The 11,382-nt window shown below is 53.0% G+C and overlaps 6 protein-coding genes across 6 annotated transcripts; 2 read left to right on the top strand and 4 right to left on the bottom strand.

Annotated features, from left to right (window-relative positions):
- LTS14_008800 (uncharacterized protein) lies at positions 1 to 1,447 on the bottom strand (the record flags this gene model as incomplete). Its single annotated transcript, XM_064841486.1, has 6 exons — positions 1 to 401; positions 453 to 520; positions 574 to 727; positions 786 to 891; positions 945 to 1,193; positions 1,241 to 1,447. 6 exons carry the CDS (start codon positions 1,445 to 1,447, stop codon positions 1 to 3), a joined length of 1,185 nt encoding a protein of 394 aa, XP_064690977.1.
- Positions 1,448 to 2,760: 1,313 nt separating this feature from the next.
- Positions 2,761 to 5,150, bottom strand: YAP1 (DNA-binding transcription factor yap1; the record flags this gene model as incomplete). Its single annotated transcript, XM_064841485.1, has 3 exons — positions 2,761 to 3,028; positions 3,086 to 4,536; positions 4,590 to 5,150. 3 exons carry the CDS (start codon positions 5,148 to 5,150, stop codon positions 2,761 to 2,763), a joined length of 2,280 nt encoding a protein of 759 aa, XP_064690976.1.
- Positions 5,151 to 6,179: 1,029 nt separating this feature from the next.
- Positions 6,180 to 7,145, top strand: LTS14_008798 (uncharacterized protein; the record flags this gene model as incomplete). Its single annotated transcript, XM_064841484.1, has 1 exon — positions 6,180 to 7,145. One exon carries the CDS (start codon positions 6,180 to 6,182, stop codon positions 7,143 to 7,145), a length of 966 nt encoding a protein of 321 aa, XP_064690975.1.
- A 439-nt stretch (positions 7,146 to 7,584) lies between these two features.
- LTS14_008797 (uncharacterized protein) lies at positions 7,585 to 8,031 on the bottom strand (the record flags this gene model as incomplete). The annotated part of the gene is made up of 3 exons (XM_064841483.1): positions 7,585 to 7,679; positions 7,755 to 7,875; positions 7,945 to 8,031. 3 exons carry the CDS (start codon positions 8,029 to 8,031, stop codon positions 7,585 to 7,587), a joined length of 303 nt encoding a protein of 100 aa, XP_064690974.1.
- A 316-nt stretch (positions 8,032 to 8,347) lies between these two features.
- LTS14_008796 (uncharacterized protein) lies at positions 8,348 to 8,787 on the bottom strand (the record flags this gene model as incomplete). Its single annotated transcript, XM_064841482.1, has 2 exons — positions 8,348 to 8,706; positions 8,760 to 8,787. 2 exons carry the CDS (start codon positions 8,785 to 8,787, stop codon positions 8,348 to 8,350), a joined length of 387 nt encoding a protein of 128 aa, XP_064690973.1.
- Positions 8,788 to 9,924: 1,137 nt separating this feature from the next.
- LTS14_008795 (uncharacterized protein) lies at positions 9,925 to 10,929 on the top strand (the record flags this gene model as incomplete). Its single annotated transcript, XM_064841481.1, has 1 exon — positions 9,925 to 10,929. One exon carries the CDS (start codon positions 9,925 to 9,927, stop codon positions 10,927 to 10,929), a length of 1,005 nt encoding a protein of 334 aa, XP_064690972.1.
- Between the last annotated feature and the right edge of the window lie 453 nt (positions 10,930 to 11,382).

Genomic DNA, 11,382 nt, shown 5'->3' with positions numbered 1-11,382 from the left:
TCATTGGACAAGTCCAGGATTCGCGATCTCTCCTTGCACCAAGCCTACCAGTGCCGCATGTACATAAGGCGAATTACTCGACTCGTACGTGATCGATACTTCCGACGTGACCACAATACCAGACGGTTCGAGATCATGCAGTGGTATATGATGCTGCGGAACGATGTTCTCCTGACTTTCCGGTCGTATCGTAATAGCTTCAAGGCCTTTCTGAGAGTAGCTTGTGTGCCCGGAATGAGATTTCGACCAGAGACTACTTCTCGGTGGTTGTGACGGTATTCGCAAGCGCCGTGGCTGCGCGGTCGATTTGATGAAGAGAGGTCGCATCAAGGGAATTGAGGCCACTATGATGACCACATTCAACTCGATTGTGATCCAGATGACATAAGGACAGAGATCGTCTATGTATCGTCAGCTTGGGCATGCTCAACCCCAAAGCGGGTGCTGCTTACATGTGTAGTCCAGGATTTCGTGTAGAGCGCGTGCTTCGTAGGTCTTGACGATGGATGCTATCATGGCCCTGGTGGACTGATCAGTATGGAGATAAATCCTGTGATATCGTGGCAGACCAACAGAATGCTCAAGCACAACAGGCAAGCTAGTCCAATCTTTGACTTTAGGGACAGTCGCGTGTGCTCGATCAATACCGCGGGAAGTGCAGTCAAGAATGCATCAGTCAGGGTGTTGAAAGATCCTTGGAAGTACCCAAGATCCGTCTGTATTTTTGCTGATTATAGAATGTCAGTCAACCGTATGGCACTGGCGACTCAAGTGAAGGCACTGACGGTTCACGCAATGCGTTGCGAACTGCTCCACCTGCGTCGGCGTCCAGAAGATGCTCAGATGAGAGCCACATTGAGTGTAGAAAGCGAGTAAGACTGCCACGTTGACCTGCCGAAGCTGTCAGCTAGCTACCTGCCGGATGAGCGAAGTGGTTGTGGTACCAATAATTGCCCAGCGAAAAAGATCCAGATAGGCCACTTCTTTACTCTAGGATCAGTGCCGGCAAGATAGAGTAGGGTAACGCAAAAGGCCATCCTGCCAGCCATCGGGCTGAGGAACGCCATCAGGAGAGACCATAGTCCGACTCGCAACGCTTCGCCACGTTGGTACTCCGAGAGATAGTTGATATGCCGGCCGAGACCGACCTGGACTCCTCTTGTTATCCATGCGGCGTGGAATATACCAATGATCTTCTCCATGTTAGTCAGTTGTCAACGAACAAGACGAATGAACTCACCAATGCCAGTATGACGAGCGCATCATCCCAGTATAGCCGTCGAGCCTTGCGAAGTTTTGTATACAGCCTGCCGAAGACAGTGATGGTGGAAAAGCTGATGAGCACCCATACCGTCCTCACGAGTAGAGGTCCTCGGCTGACATCCGGGTAATTTGCTTGCTGGCCCTGGGCTATCGCAGCTGCAAGAGCTGAAGCTTCTTGCGACATCCTGGCTGTTCTGTCGATGTGAGCTCTCCAGGCGTTCGTACCTCGTATACACCCTCAGAAGGACTGGCAGGGCATCGTCCTGGGAGACGAAGATTTGAACCAGATACTTCGAGTCAGCAGGCGCGATGCGATGGTTATCATGATGGATGGCACTGCAACAGACTAGTAGACGCATGGTTCTCGAATGTGACGGCACGGTCGTGGGAGCATGGAGAACGCCACAAGCTTCCGAGCAAGGTACTGGTCCATAAGGCCCATGTCTAGGTGCTCGGAGGACGCAGGTACGTGACGGTAATCGGTTCGGGAGCGTCGATGGGCCAGCAAGATGCGTGGGAGATGGTGGCCCGAAGCGGCTCCGAGTGCTCGAGGGAGTGACAAAGTCCACGATATAGACAAGGGTGACACGGATGATTGTACGCGGGATGTAAGACTCGTTGATTTAGTCGATGGCCGTGTGCACAAGGTGAGGAGTTTCAGATGCGAGGTAAGCCAGGTGGCCAATGGGACGGGGCCATGTAGTTGACACGCCTAGCTGCTATTAATCTAGGGCGTCCAGATACATGTGTCGCTTAGTGGTGTCTACGGGCCTAGACAGGGAGGACCTTTGGCAAAAGCAAGTCGTGGCGGTCATCCGTATACTAGATCCGTACTGCCTCAGTTCGAGCTTGTGTCGAAGATGTCAGCCTGCCCTTGCGAGCTATATTATCACAAAGACCAATGCGTGCCTCAAGTATGATGGATTGGTGTTCAACATGAAGCAGTCTGCCATCCCCCACGCTGTTGCCACGCCACTACTGCCACGCTAGAATCTTTTTAGCTCGTTTCATTGATATCGCAGAAATGCAAGAAGCCCGGTAAGAAGAAGGCTCTAACAAATCTCACCAGAATTGCAAGAAGCACGTTCACACCGACTCAACGATCAACGGCCTTATGAGATGGTGAAGCATAGAGAGAGACCCAGTAGGACTCCTCGGCCTGATGTGACGGCTTACCTGAAGCAATACTCTCTCGATACCCATGCTGTGGTAGCGAAGGTGATGTCTTGTGAGGGGCATCGCATAGGCCACTGTCGTGTGCGACTTGTTATCTCGCCACATTACTCCTGCAAAGATGAGATACTCGTGAGACAAAGCACGAATGGACAGAAACATAGACACTAGAAATGTCATCATATCGTAGCGTACATTGTCGCCGTGTACATGAACAAGCCACGAAGGACCCAGCTAATACCCGCAGTCTTCTTCTCCCTGTTTTGCCCTCCCCAAACGCCAGAACACCTTCATAGCCACTGAGATCCTACGCCTGTGCAATTTTCAAGCAGCACCACCACCACCCAACCTCTGCAACACCTTATCCCAAGACTCCTGCTCAAACATCAACGGCGGCACATCCGTAGCCGTAGCCGGGACAAACTTCCCCTGCTCGTCCTTCTTGCCCAATTTCTTCAGCGCCGCGTCCACATGATCCTGCGAGACCATGACGCCGGACTCGGAACAGCGGGCTTTGGCACGGAGCTCACTGCACAAGCTATCGAGGTCGAAGGTGCCGGCTTGGAATTCGGCGTTGGATTGGAGTTGGTTCCTATTAAGGTATGTTAGGGGCGAAGGGAATGCAGAGGAATGATGTTCGAGGACGTACCAAATGTTATTGCAGCTGATAAGCTTGTTCAGTTTCTGGTCAGTTGCTGGACGTGCCTGCATAGCCGTGTTTGGAAGGCCGTAGTCGTCATCGCCGCCCTCACGTGCCGCATCCATCTGAGCCATGAGAGCATTACTGGGCTTCGCAGCATTCGCAGGCATGCTAGGCTGAGTGTTGAGCGTGGTGGGCATCTGCTGTGGACTCTGCAAGATGCCGAAGAGGTTGCTTGGTGAACCGTAATCGAAAGGTGCAGTGTTGAGCGCGTCATCAAAGAAGCCGAATGAAGGCTCGTTGTTGTCTCTGTACTCGCCGAATAGCACTGGGTCATTGATGCCAGTAGAAGGCGCCCAGTAGTTGAGGTTCGTGTCCGTTAGACCGATATTGGGATTGGCCGACATTTCCTGCGCACCGAGAGCCTGCGAGAATTGTGCATTCGTGTACGTGCTTGGCTTCTCTTGAGAGTACGAATCGATGCTGTTATGTCCATTCGTTGCCGGGCTGTCATGCGACGGCTCTGGCGACGTGCCGCACGAGCTGTTGGCGTTCGCATTCCATTGTGTCGAGCTGCTGTTACTTGGCGATGCACTGTCACTAGCAGTACTACCGCCATTGAATTGGAAAACGCGGTTCAGACCAGCTGTGCTCTCGCCTCCGTTGCTTGCGTCGAAGCTGTTGTGGCTGCTGGCAGTCTGCTTCGTCCCATCAAAGTAGCCGTTGTTGGCACTGAAATTGGCGTTCTTGAGCAGGCTTGGGCTGAAGAGATCGCCGAAGGGGTTGTCGCTGTTCATCTGCGGCAGAGTGCTTGCAAAGCCATGCATGTTTTGGGTGGTGCTGAAGCCCACAGAGGGCATCGTGGAGTCGTTGAAAGCTGGCGGTGTGTTTCCATTCGACGTGTTTGCAGCAGGCGTAATGTTCCGAGAACTCCTGCTCTGACCAACTTGGCTGCCTTGACTATTTGCACGCTGTACTTGGGCCGGCGGCTGACTTGGAAGACTACCCAGTGCATTGCTGGCAGGCGACTGCCTCGCCGAAGGTGGCGTGATACTACCACGCTGCAGAACTCCGTTGGAGACGCCATTAGACACACTCTGCTGTGTGTTGAACATCTGGCTACCAGGCAAGGCGCCAAATTTGGGGAAGTCGAATTGAAAGTTGTTGTTATTACTGTTGTTGGTGGACGAACCGCTGTTGCTTCTACCAGGTCCAGTGTATGCTACCAAGGGTGGAGAACCACGCGATGCGCCGGAACCAGCTCCTAATGACAGGCGCTTCCTGTACTCGCGAAGCTCAACTTGGAGGCGGTCGACTTGCGCCTTGAGCAAGCCTTTCTCATGCTTATCGGCTTCATGCGTCTTAGCGAGATCCGCCACCTTGGTTTCGAGATCCTTCAGATGCTTCTCCTTGCGCTCGCGGAAAGCACGTTGCGCGGCGCGATTTTGTGCTTTTCGTTTCTGTCGTGTGAATTAGCGTATGTAGAGGGTCATTTCAGCCGTGCGGTACTCACTGTAGTAGGCTCGCTGGTCAGAGGTTTTCTGCCTGGCTTCTTCGCACCCTTCTCACCCTCCTGCCTCTTCGGGTCGGCTTCATCGCTGCCGTCTTGGTCGTCCGACATCTTTCTCTTGTCGTGGAGATCGCCATCTCCCGGCAGCGCACCAATCATCTCACCACCAAGGTCTGCATTGTCAAAGTCGAAGCTTTCGTCGCCATCCAGATAGTCGAGATCAGGTGTGTAGTCAAGGTTATCCAGCTCCGCGTCATGCGGGCTCATGAACATTGTGCTCTCGCTCATTGTGGTGGGCTGCTGGGCTTCAACGGAGGTAGCACGTTGGGTAAGTCCGGTATCTGCGGATGGTGCAGATGAGTTCTGTAGGTTCTGCCTGGTCTTGGCCTGTGCGTTGAGGGCGGCGAGGAGTAGGTTCTGCTGGTTATCGTTGAGGTAGGGAGTGATGTCGTCGTTCCCAAGCTCTTCCGGGCTGGCCATGCGCTGTTCGGATGTAGCGCTTGCGAACTGTGATACTTGCTGCGCTTGCTGTCGAAGCCCGTTAGCATTGGTATATGGCGCCATTACACTGGGTAGCTGAAATAATGTTGTTGTAGCAGTTGCGATACAGCAGTAAACTTCGTGGAAGCGTGTGTGTGTACACTCGCAAGGGCGTTCGGCGGGGTCGCATGCACATGCGGCTGGCAGTGAAGCAGGATTGGATAGTCAGCTCACCTTTTCCTATGCGCTGTGCTTGTCGACCGTGGTATAGTCAACCCGTCCACCAATATCAATAGCAACCGTATTCCTCTTATCAATGCGAAGAGGAAGTGTAGGTAGGAAGAAGACGTCAGACTTCGCAAGCAAAAGGTCAATAATCCGGCCTCTCCCAAGTCTGGTAGGGCTGCTGGACCCTGAAGTGAATGCTTTCTGCGGGACAGGCGGTGGAAGGAGCAGACAATCGAGCCGTGTGTGTCTGATAGGCGTAGGTGCAGGAAACTACTGCCTCGACCAGACCTCTACCGGCGTTGGCGGGCGGAGTCAATGAGCAGTGATTGGGTGATGCAGCAAGTGTTACGAGGATCTGCTGTTGCGAATGTTCCTGGCCCTGCGGCTGGCGGTCACTTGGCATGCGCTTAGAAATCAATCGGGGAGCCAGACTCGACAGAAGGTGGGAGAAGGCGCGGATGCGGCGTTGCTTTGCTGACTCCGATACGCACTCGTGACCGTGTACAACATACACCGAACCCACCGACTCGTCTGGTCTCATGTGGGAGGTGATCGGGAGGCCGACAGTTGTCTGCTTCTCTGTGTGTACTACCTCGTTCTCGTCTTGATCAATGTGCTAGCTCGATATATCATTGGGGACGCTATCTTTTTCCAATTGCCTAGCGCCTCGGTCCTACGTTGTTCCTGCTCCTGCCATCACAGCAGATAGTCGTGGCACATTGTTCACCTTGCTACCTTAGAAATAATATCGAATCTCCTCAACATACTTTCCCGATTCGACTCCAGCCTCATACGCCACCTCGAGAAGACGACGGCGCAATTGAGACAGACCGCTGAGTACTTTGACCTTTGCCTCGAGTATTGGTAGCGCCTACTAAATCCACGATGAGCAACCTTGCAGCGCTCCAAGCCGAGCTCGCCGAGTACGAAGATGGCCTCAAGGCGACGAAAGAATATTTGACCCTTGAGCCAAACGACCAGGACTCGGTCGACTTGATACCCGTATTAAACGAGCAGATTGCAACAGTCAAAGCGCAAATCTCAGAGGCAAAGGCAAAACAAAATGCCAGTGCGCCTCCGCCTCCTCCACCAGAGGATGACGTGCCGCCACCTCCGCCGAAGTATGACATGAGCAAGCATCCAAAGTTCCGCAAGCAGTCGCCAGATGCAGCCCCACCACCCCCATCCGAGGATTCGTATGCACAGCAGACCTTTGACGTCAAGGACACGGTAATGGCAAAGTTTTCAGAAGATAAACAATGGTACCAGGCATCCATCATTAGCAAGACCGGCAGCTCGAGCGATCCGTTATACACAGTCACATTCAAAGGCTACAATAATACCGAAACCAAGCGAAAACATGAGATCCGACCCTTGCACAACGAGAGCAAAAAGCGTAAAGCTGACGGTCCTCCAGCAGCCTCCGTCCCACCAACCCCGGTCTCACCCAAAGCAGCGTCAACGCCTACAGCAGACAGCGGCTACGTCATCTCCGCCGCTCCTTCCGTGGATACCAACCTCGTGCAGCAGCAGGCGCAGAAACGCGAGCCGAGTAAAGTCAGCGATGGTCCCACACGCATGGCGCCGGAGCCGAAGAAGTTGAAAGGTCAAAAGCAGTTGCAGAAGAATCAGTCGAATTGGCAGAACTGGGCGCAAAGTGGTCCGAAGAAAACTTTTGGTAGTACCGGAGGGGCTGGAGGATCAAAGAAGAAGGAGAGTATGTTCCGGACCCCGGATCTGCCTGGGGCGAAGGTGGGCTTTACGGGGAGTGGGAAGCCGATGCAGAAGGATCAAGCGAGGGCGAAATGGAACTATGGTGGTGGTGGACCGCCGGCGGGGGAGGATGATTGAGTGTGATACAAGATGGTCGGCACGACTTGAGACAAGATCACGGGACCACGGATACCGAGCGTCCGAGCGTTTGACATCCACAACGAGCTATGCGCTAGTACTGAGACTTGTGGACTCCGTCCGGAGCCTCGGGACAAGGCAAGCGTCAAGAAGACATCTTAGGCTAAGAGGAGAAGTACGGAGCGAACTTGTGGTTGGATATGGCGGAGACATAGCCTACGAGAAGTATCCCAGGCATCGATCAACGGAAGTGTTCATACTAAGCGATTTCATAGATGATGTCAATCAGCAATGCGATATGCAAACGTTGTCGTAACAAGGCAACTCGCCGAGACGGTTCCGAAGAACATGACTGTGCGACCATGGCGCTGTCCAATAACGGCCAGCAGGCCATGACCCATCTTCAAGGCGCGAAGGCTTCAACAGCATCGCGCTTGGTCTATGACTTGCCGTCCTTGATCGCCTGCCGCATCTCTCGTGCCTTCTGCTCTGCACTAGCAGCCGCATTTGCATTCAAGCTCCCAGCACCCGCGCCTATCTCATGAATCAGTACACTTGCCTTTAGCTGTTTCTCGTCTACAACGATTATCAGAGCTCGAGTCGACATACCAGCTACCTTGGCCTGCTGCTCGTACTGCTCCAGAGAGCCGCGGTCAGCATCAGTCTCCTTCTTGGACTTGCTTGAGAACAGTCCCGAGACCGCTGCTCCAAGGTTTAGATTGACACCTGCCTGTCATGCCGTTAGTCACAATGTACATACCGAACAACGTTTCGGAGAATATGTGTTAGATCGACGTACGCCCGCACTTGCTTTCGAGCTTTGCTCTTTTGCCTCTATTGTTGACATACCGTCGTCTGACTTTTTGGAGACAGACCCGGACGACATCTTGAATTCTTTGGCTGCTTTAGCCTTCACTGCTTTGATTTACTAATTGCTGCTGGCTTGGTCGTGCGTCGGAGTGCTGAAGTACGTCTTGGTCCAATACGAGACGAAACCGGTTTCCGCCCATCCGAAGCACAGACTTGTTCAGTAGCCCTTGCGTCACTGGCTCGGCGTGGAGGCCGAGATATGATGTGAGGATACATGTTATGAACACCACCAGATTTCCTTCGACATCGCATGTCACCGGAGTCTGGAGGATCAGAAATATACGAGAGTTTCGGTGTATAGTTCTGTCTTTTAACAATGGTACGATTCGCTATCAAGCACGACCAAGCAATAACTTCCTTGATTCTTCTCGATAACGCTCTCCGATGAGCTGCTGCTGGATATGAACGAAGATGGCGTATGCAAGCAGATCGTCTGTAGCTCTGGTGTTCTGAGCACTTCCTGGTCTCTGCACGACGTGACCAGCAGCATCGATGACTAAGTCGACCTTGCCATGCGTTCGGACTACTGCGTCAAGCAAATGCTCTACATCAGACATGGTACTCAGCTTGCCGGTGTATAGTAGACTCGTTATTCCGCGCTTCGTCGTCCTGGCTCCGGTGGTCTTCTGTTCCGGATCTGGGACATGGACGACCAATGTGGCCCCGAGCCGAGCGTATCTTCGAGCTTCCTCTGAGGGATATGGTCAGCCACTGCAGTCTTGCAGGCAGAGGATCGTCACATACCTGATAGCGCACTCTCCTCGTCTGCCATCACTAGTACCACCTTTGCTTGGAGGGACATAAAAGTCGTGCTTCCGAGGTCCTGCAGAGACTATATCTTGGCGGCCCTATGCGACACTTTCTGATAATGCATGCTGATTATCCGACAGAGGGAGTAATGGCATATCTATAGCGTCCTCGAGTTGCACCAGTCTTTGAGCCTCTGAGAGCAACGATCACTGCATACTATGGCAGGTGTGGGAGTCTGATGGCTCCTTCGGGCCAACACACTCCGAACATCTTGGGTGATCGTGAGTCTGACGTTAGAGAGACATGTGTTTTTACATACTCGAGTTTGTTGTTGCTAGAGGCTTGGGACCAGCAAGCTGGAGCTGTGTTGGCTCGAGGTACCGAAATGGTAGGCTTCTTCCCAATGCAGACATAGCAGTCAACACTACTGGGCCTAGCGTATGGTTTCCATTCAGTCAAGCTATAGTACAGATGTCCAAGAACCTACAAGGCGAGCCTGTTCTACAGGTTCATTTAGTGTGCGATGTTCACATCGTAGCAAACAGCATAACCGTGATAACAAGTAATCAAAGGGCGGTGTGTTGTGGCCACCGCGGCACCCATGGTCAGAAATGTGCCACTGTACACTTGATCAGTGTGCTTCCCAACCTCATGATATTCAACATATAGCTCTACAGGTATATGCATTGATAGGCACGCTCCAAAATCGAAATAGGCCAATGCACTTCGTCAGCCAACAAAAGCGGATGTAGTGAACGTGGGCTCGAATCATCACACAATTGTGTCTACGCTGCTTCAGTCTTCAGCACATATGTCTACATTTGACAGCCCCGCAGCTGTCATTTGCAGGCAATTGGCAAGCCATGTCATCTTCCATAAGCCAGGCTCACTTCCACATGATGTACCATCCCTGCAGGTTTTTCGTCCGGACCAGAAACCTGAAAGGCCGGCGAGGCGGATGGAACGCCACGCCGACGTGATCCTAAACGCCAGCCGGCTGGGGCAAGACCAGACGCCTGGATTTGGTGGGGTTGGCTCTCCTGTCAGCACCTCTTCATGAAGTGTTTCGCTTTTCGCCAGCGTACTGTGTTCACTAACATGCTTTGCACTATCCACTGAGCCACACGAAAACGATAAGGCTTGGTGTGCAGCAGATAAGATGCTCGAAATACCCCTCCGCCAGCCGGCAAGCACGCCTTTGGGCGGGCCAACGCCAGGTCTAGCAGAACCCTTCGTTTTCGTGCCCATTACTGGAGTGGAGGCGTCGAAGGGCAGAGGAGCTGCAAAGCGTATTGTGCGTGCCCATGTCACGAGAGTCCAACATGCAAAGTCTTCTGCCTTGAGCAGTACCCAGGACCTGCAGACGTGGACAGTGAAACCTTACATACATCGAGATGCTCTCAGCGTCCGTAGGAAGGCTACCTCGACTATCAAACCGGCGAAGAAAGCACCGTATCTACGCAAGGACAGCAGCACAGACTCTAGCAGTAAGGACTCTGACACGACGAACAGCGTTCACGACTCAGCAATAGTCATCTTGTCGCCAAGGTTACCCAATGCTGCAGGCGGCTTAGCAGATCCCTTCTGGAGCTACCCAGTCGACCACCAACCAGAACTCTCACCACTTTTCGCACATTACATCCAGAATATTGCTGTCGAAATTGCCGATCTCGATGGGCCGAACGAGAAAGGTCTCATCCGCAGGAACTGGTTCCCGACAATGATGCAAGAAGCAGCACCCATGTACGCTGTCCTGCTCATGTCCGCGTCCCATTATGCCATTGTGAACCCCAAGGGAGCCGCGCTCATTGACCTGCTCCATCTCAAAGCACGAACACTGGCCGAAATCAACAAAACCCTTGCAGATCCCAAAAAGGGTATCAGTGATGCTATGCTAGCCGCCGTGGTCAAGGTGGCAGCATACGAAGCAATCTTTGGCGACTCGGCAAGTTTCACTGCGCACATGAAGGGCTTGAAAATGATGCTCAAGATGCGAGGAGGGTACTCGACGCTTGGGCTGAATGGGTTAATTGAGCGGATGATATTATGGATTGACCTGAATGCTGCGCACATTACCGGACTGGAAAGACATCTTGATGGCGCTTTCGAGACGAAGGTCACTTTTGCGGCGCCTGACCCATTCCATTTCGCTGGCATCTCATGAAGGACAAAAGACTTATCATCAGCGTTCAAGATTGCCGAAGTACGGCAGGTTCCATCCGCAGGCTATGCTGGCTCCGGCAGAACAATTAACTCGAACGGAGGTCACCAGCGCGGGTTCCGTAAATCTACCGGCGCGGCTGCGGATTCCTTTTCGTCCTCTCCAGCGTCGGGCCACGCAGAAATCCCCAAAGCTGGTTGGTGCACTGGCCCACATTCTAGATCAAACCTCTACAGGAAATTTTGAGGCCTGTGCGATCTCCCGGCAAAGACACACGAACCCCAAGGTCTCTACGAGCCTACAAGAATACCTAACTGTCAAAGGCAACGAAATGTCCGGCCAGCAGGATGTGACGGTCACAGTCTGACAGGTCGGCCAAAAGGTAGAGGTTGATATAGTACCGCCAGCCCGAAAAAGGCTGGCAGTGATGAAGGTGAAAGACCAGTGAGATAGCAT

The sequence above is a fragment of the Recurvomyces mirabilis genome (assembly GCF_035927965.1).
Source record: "Recurvomyces mirabilis strain CCFEE 5264 chromosome Unknown scaffold_27, whole genome shotgun sequence".
Lineage (NCBI taxonomy): Eukaryota > Fungi > Ascomycota > Dothideomycetes > Mycosphaerellales > Teratosphaeriaceae > Recurvomyces > Recurvomyces mirabilis.
This window is presented reverse-complemented; position numbering and strand designations above follow the sequence as displayed.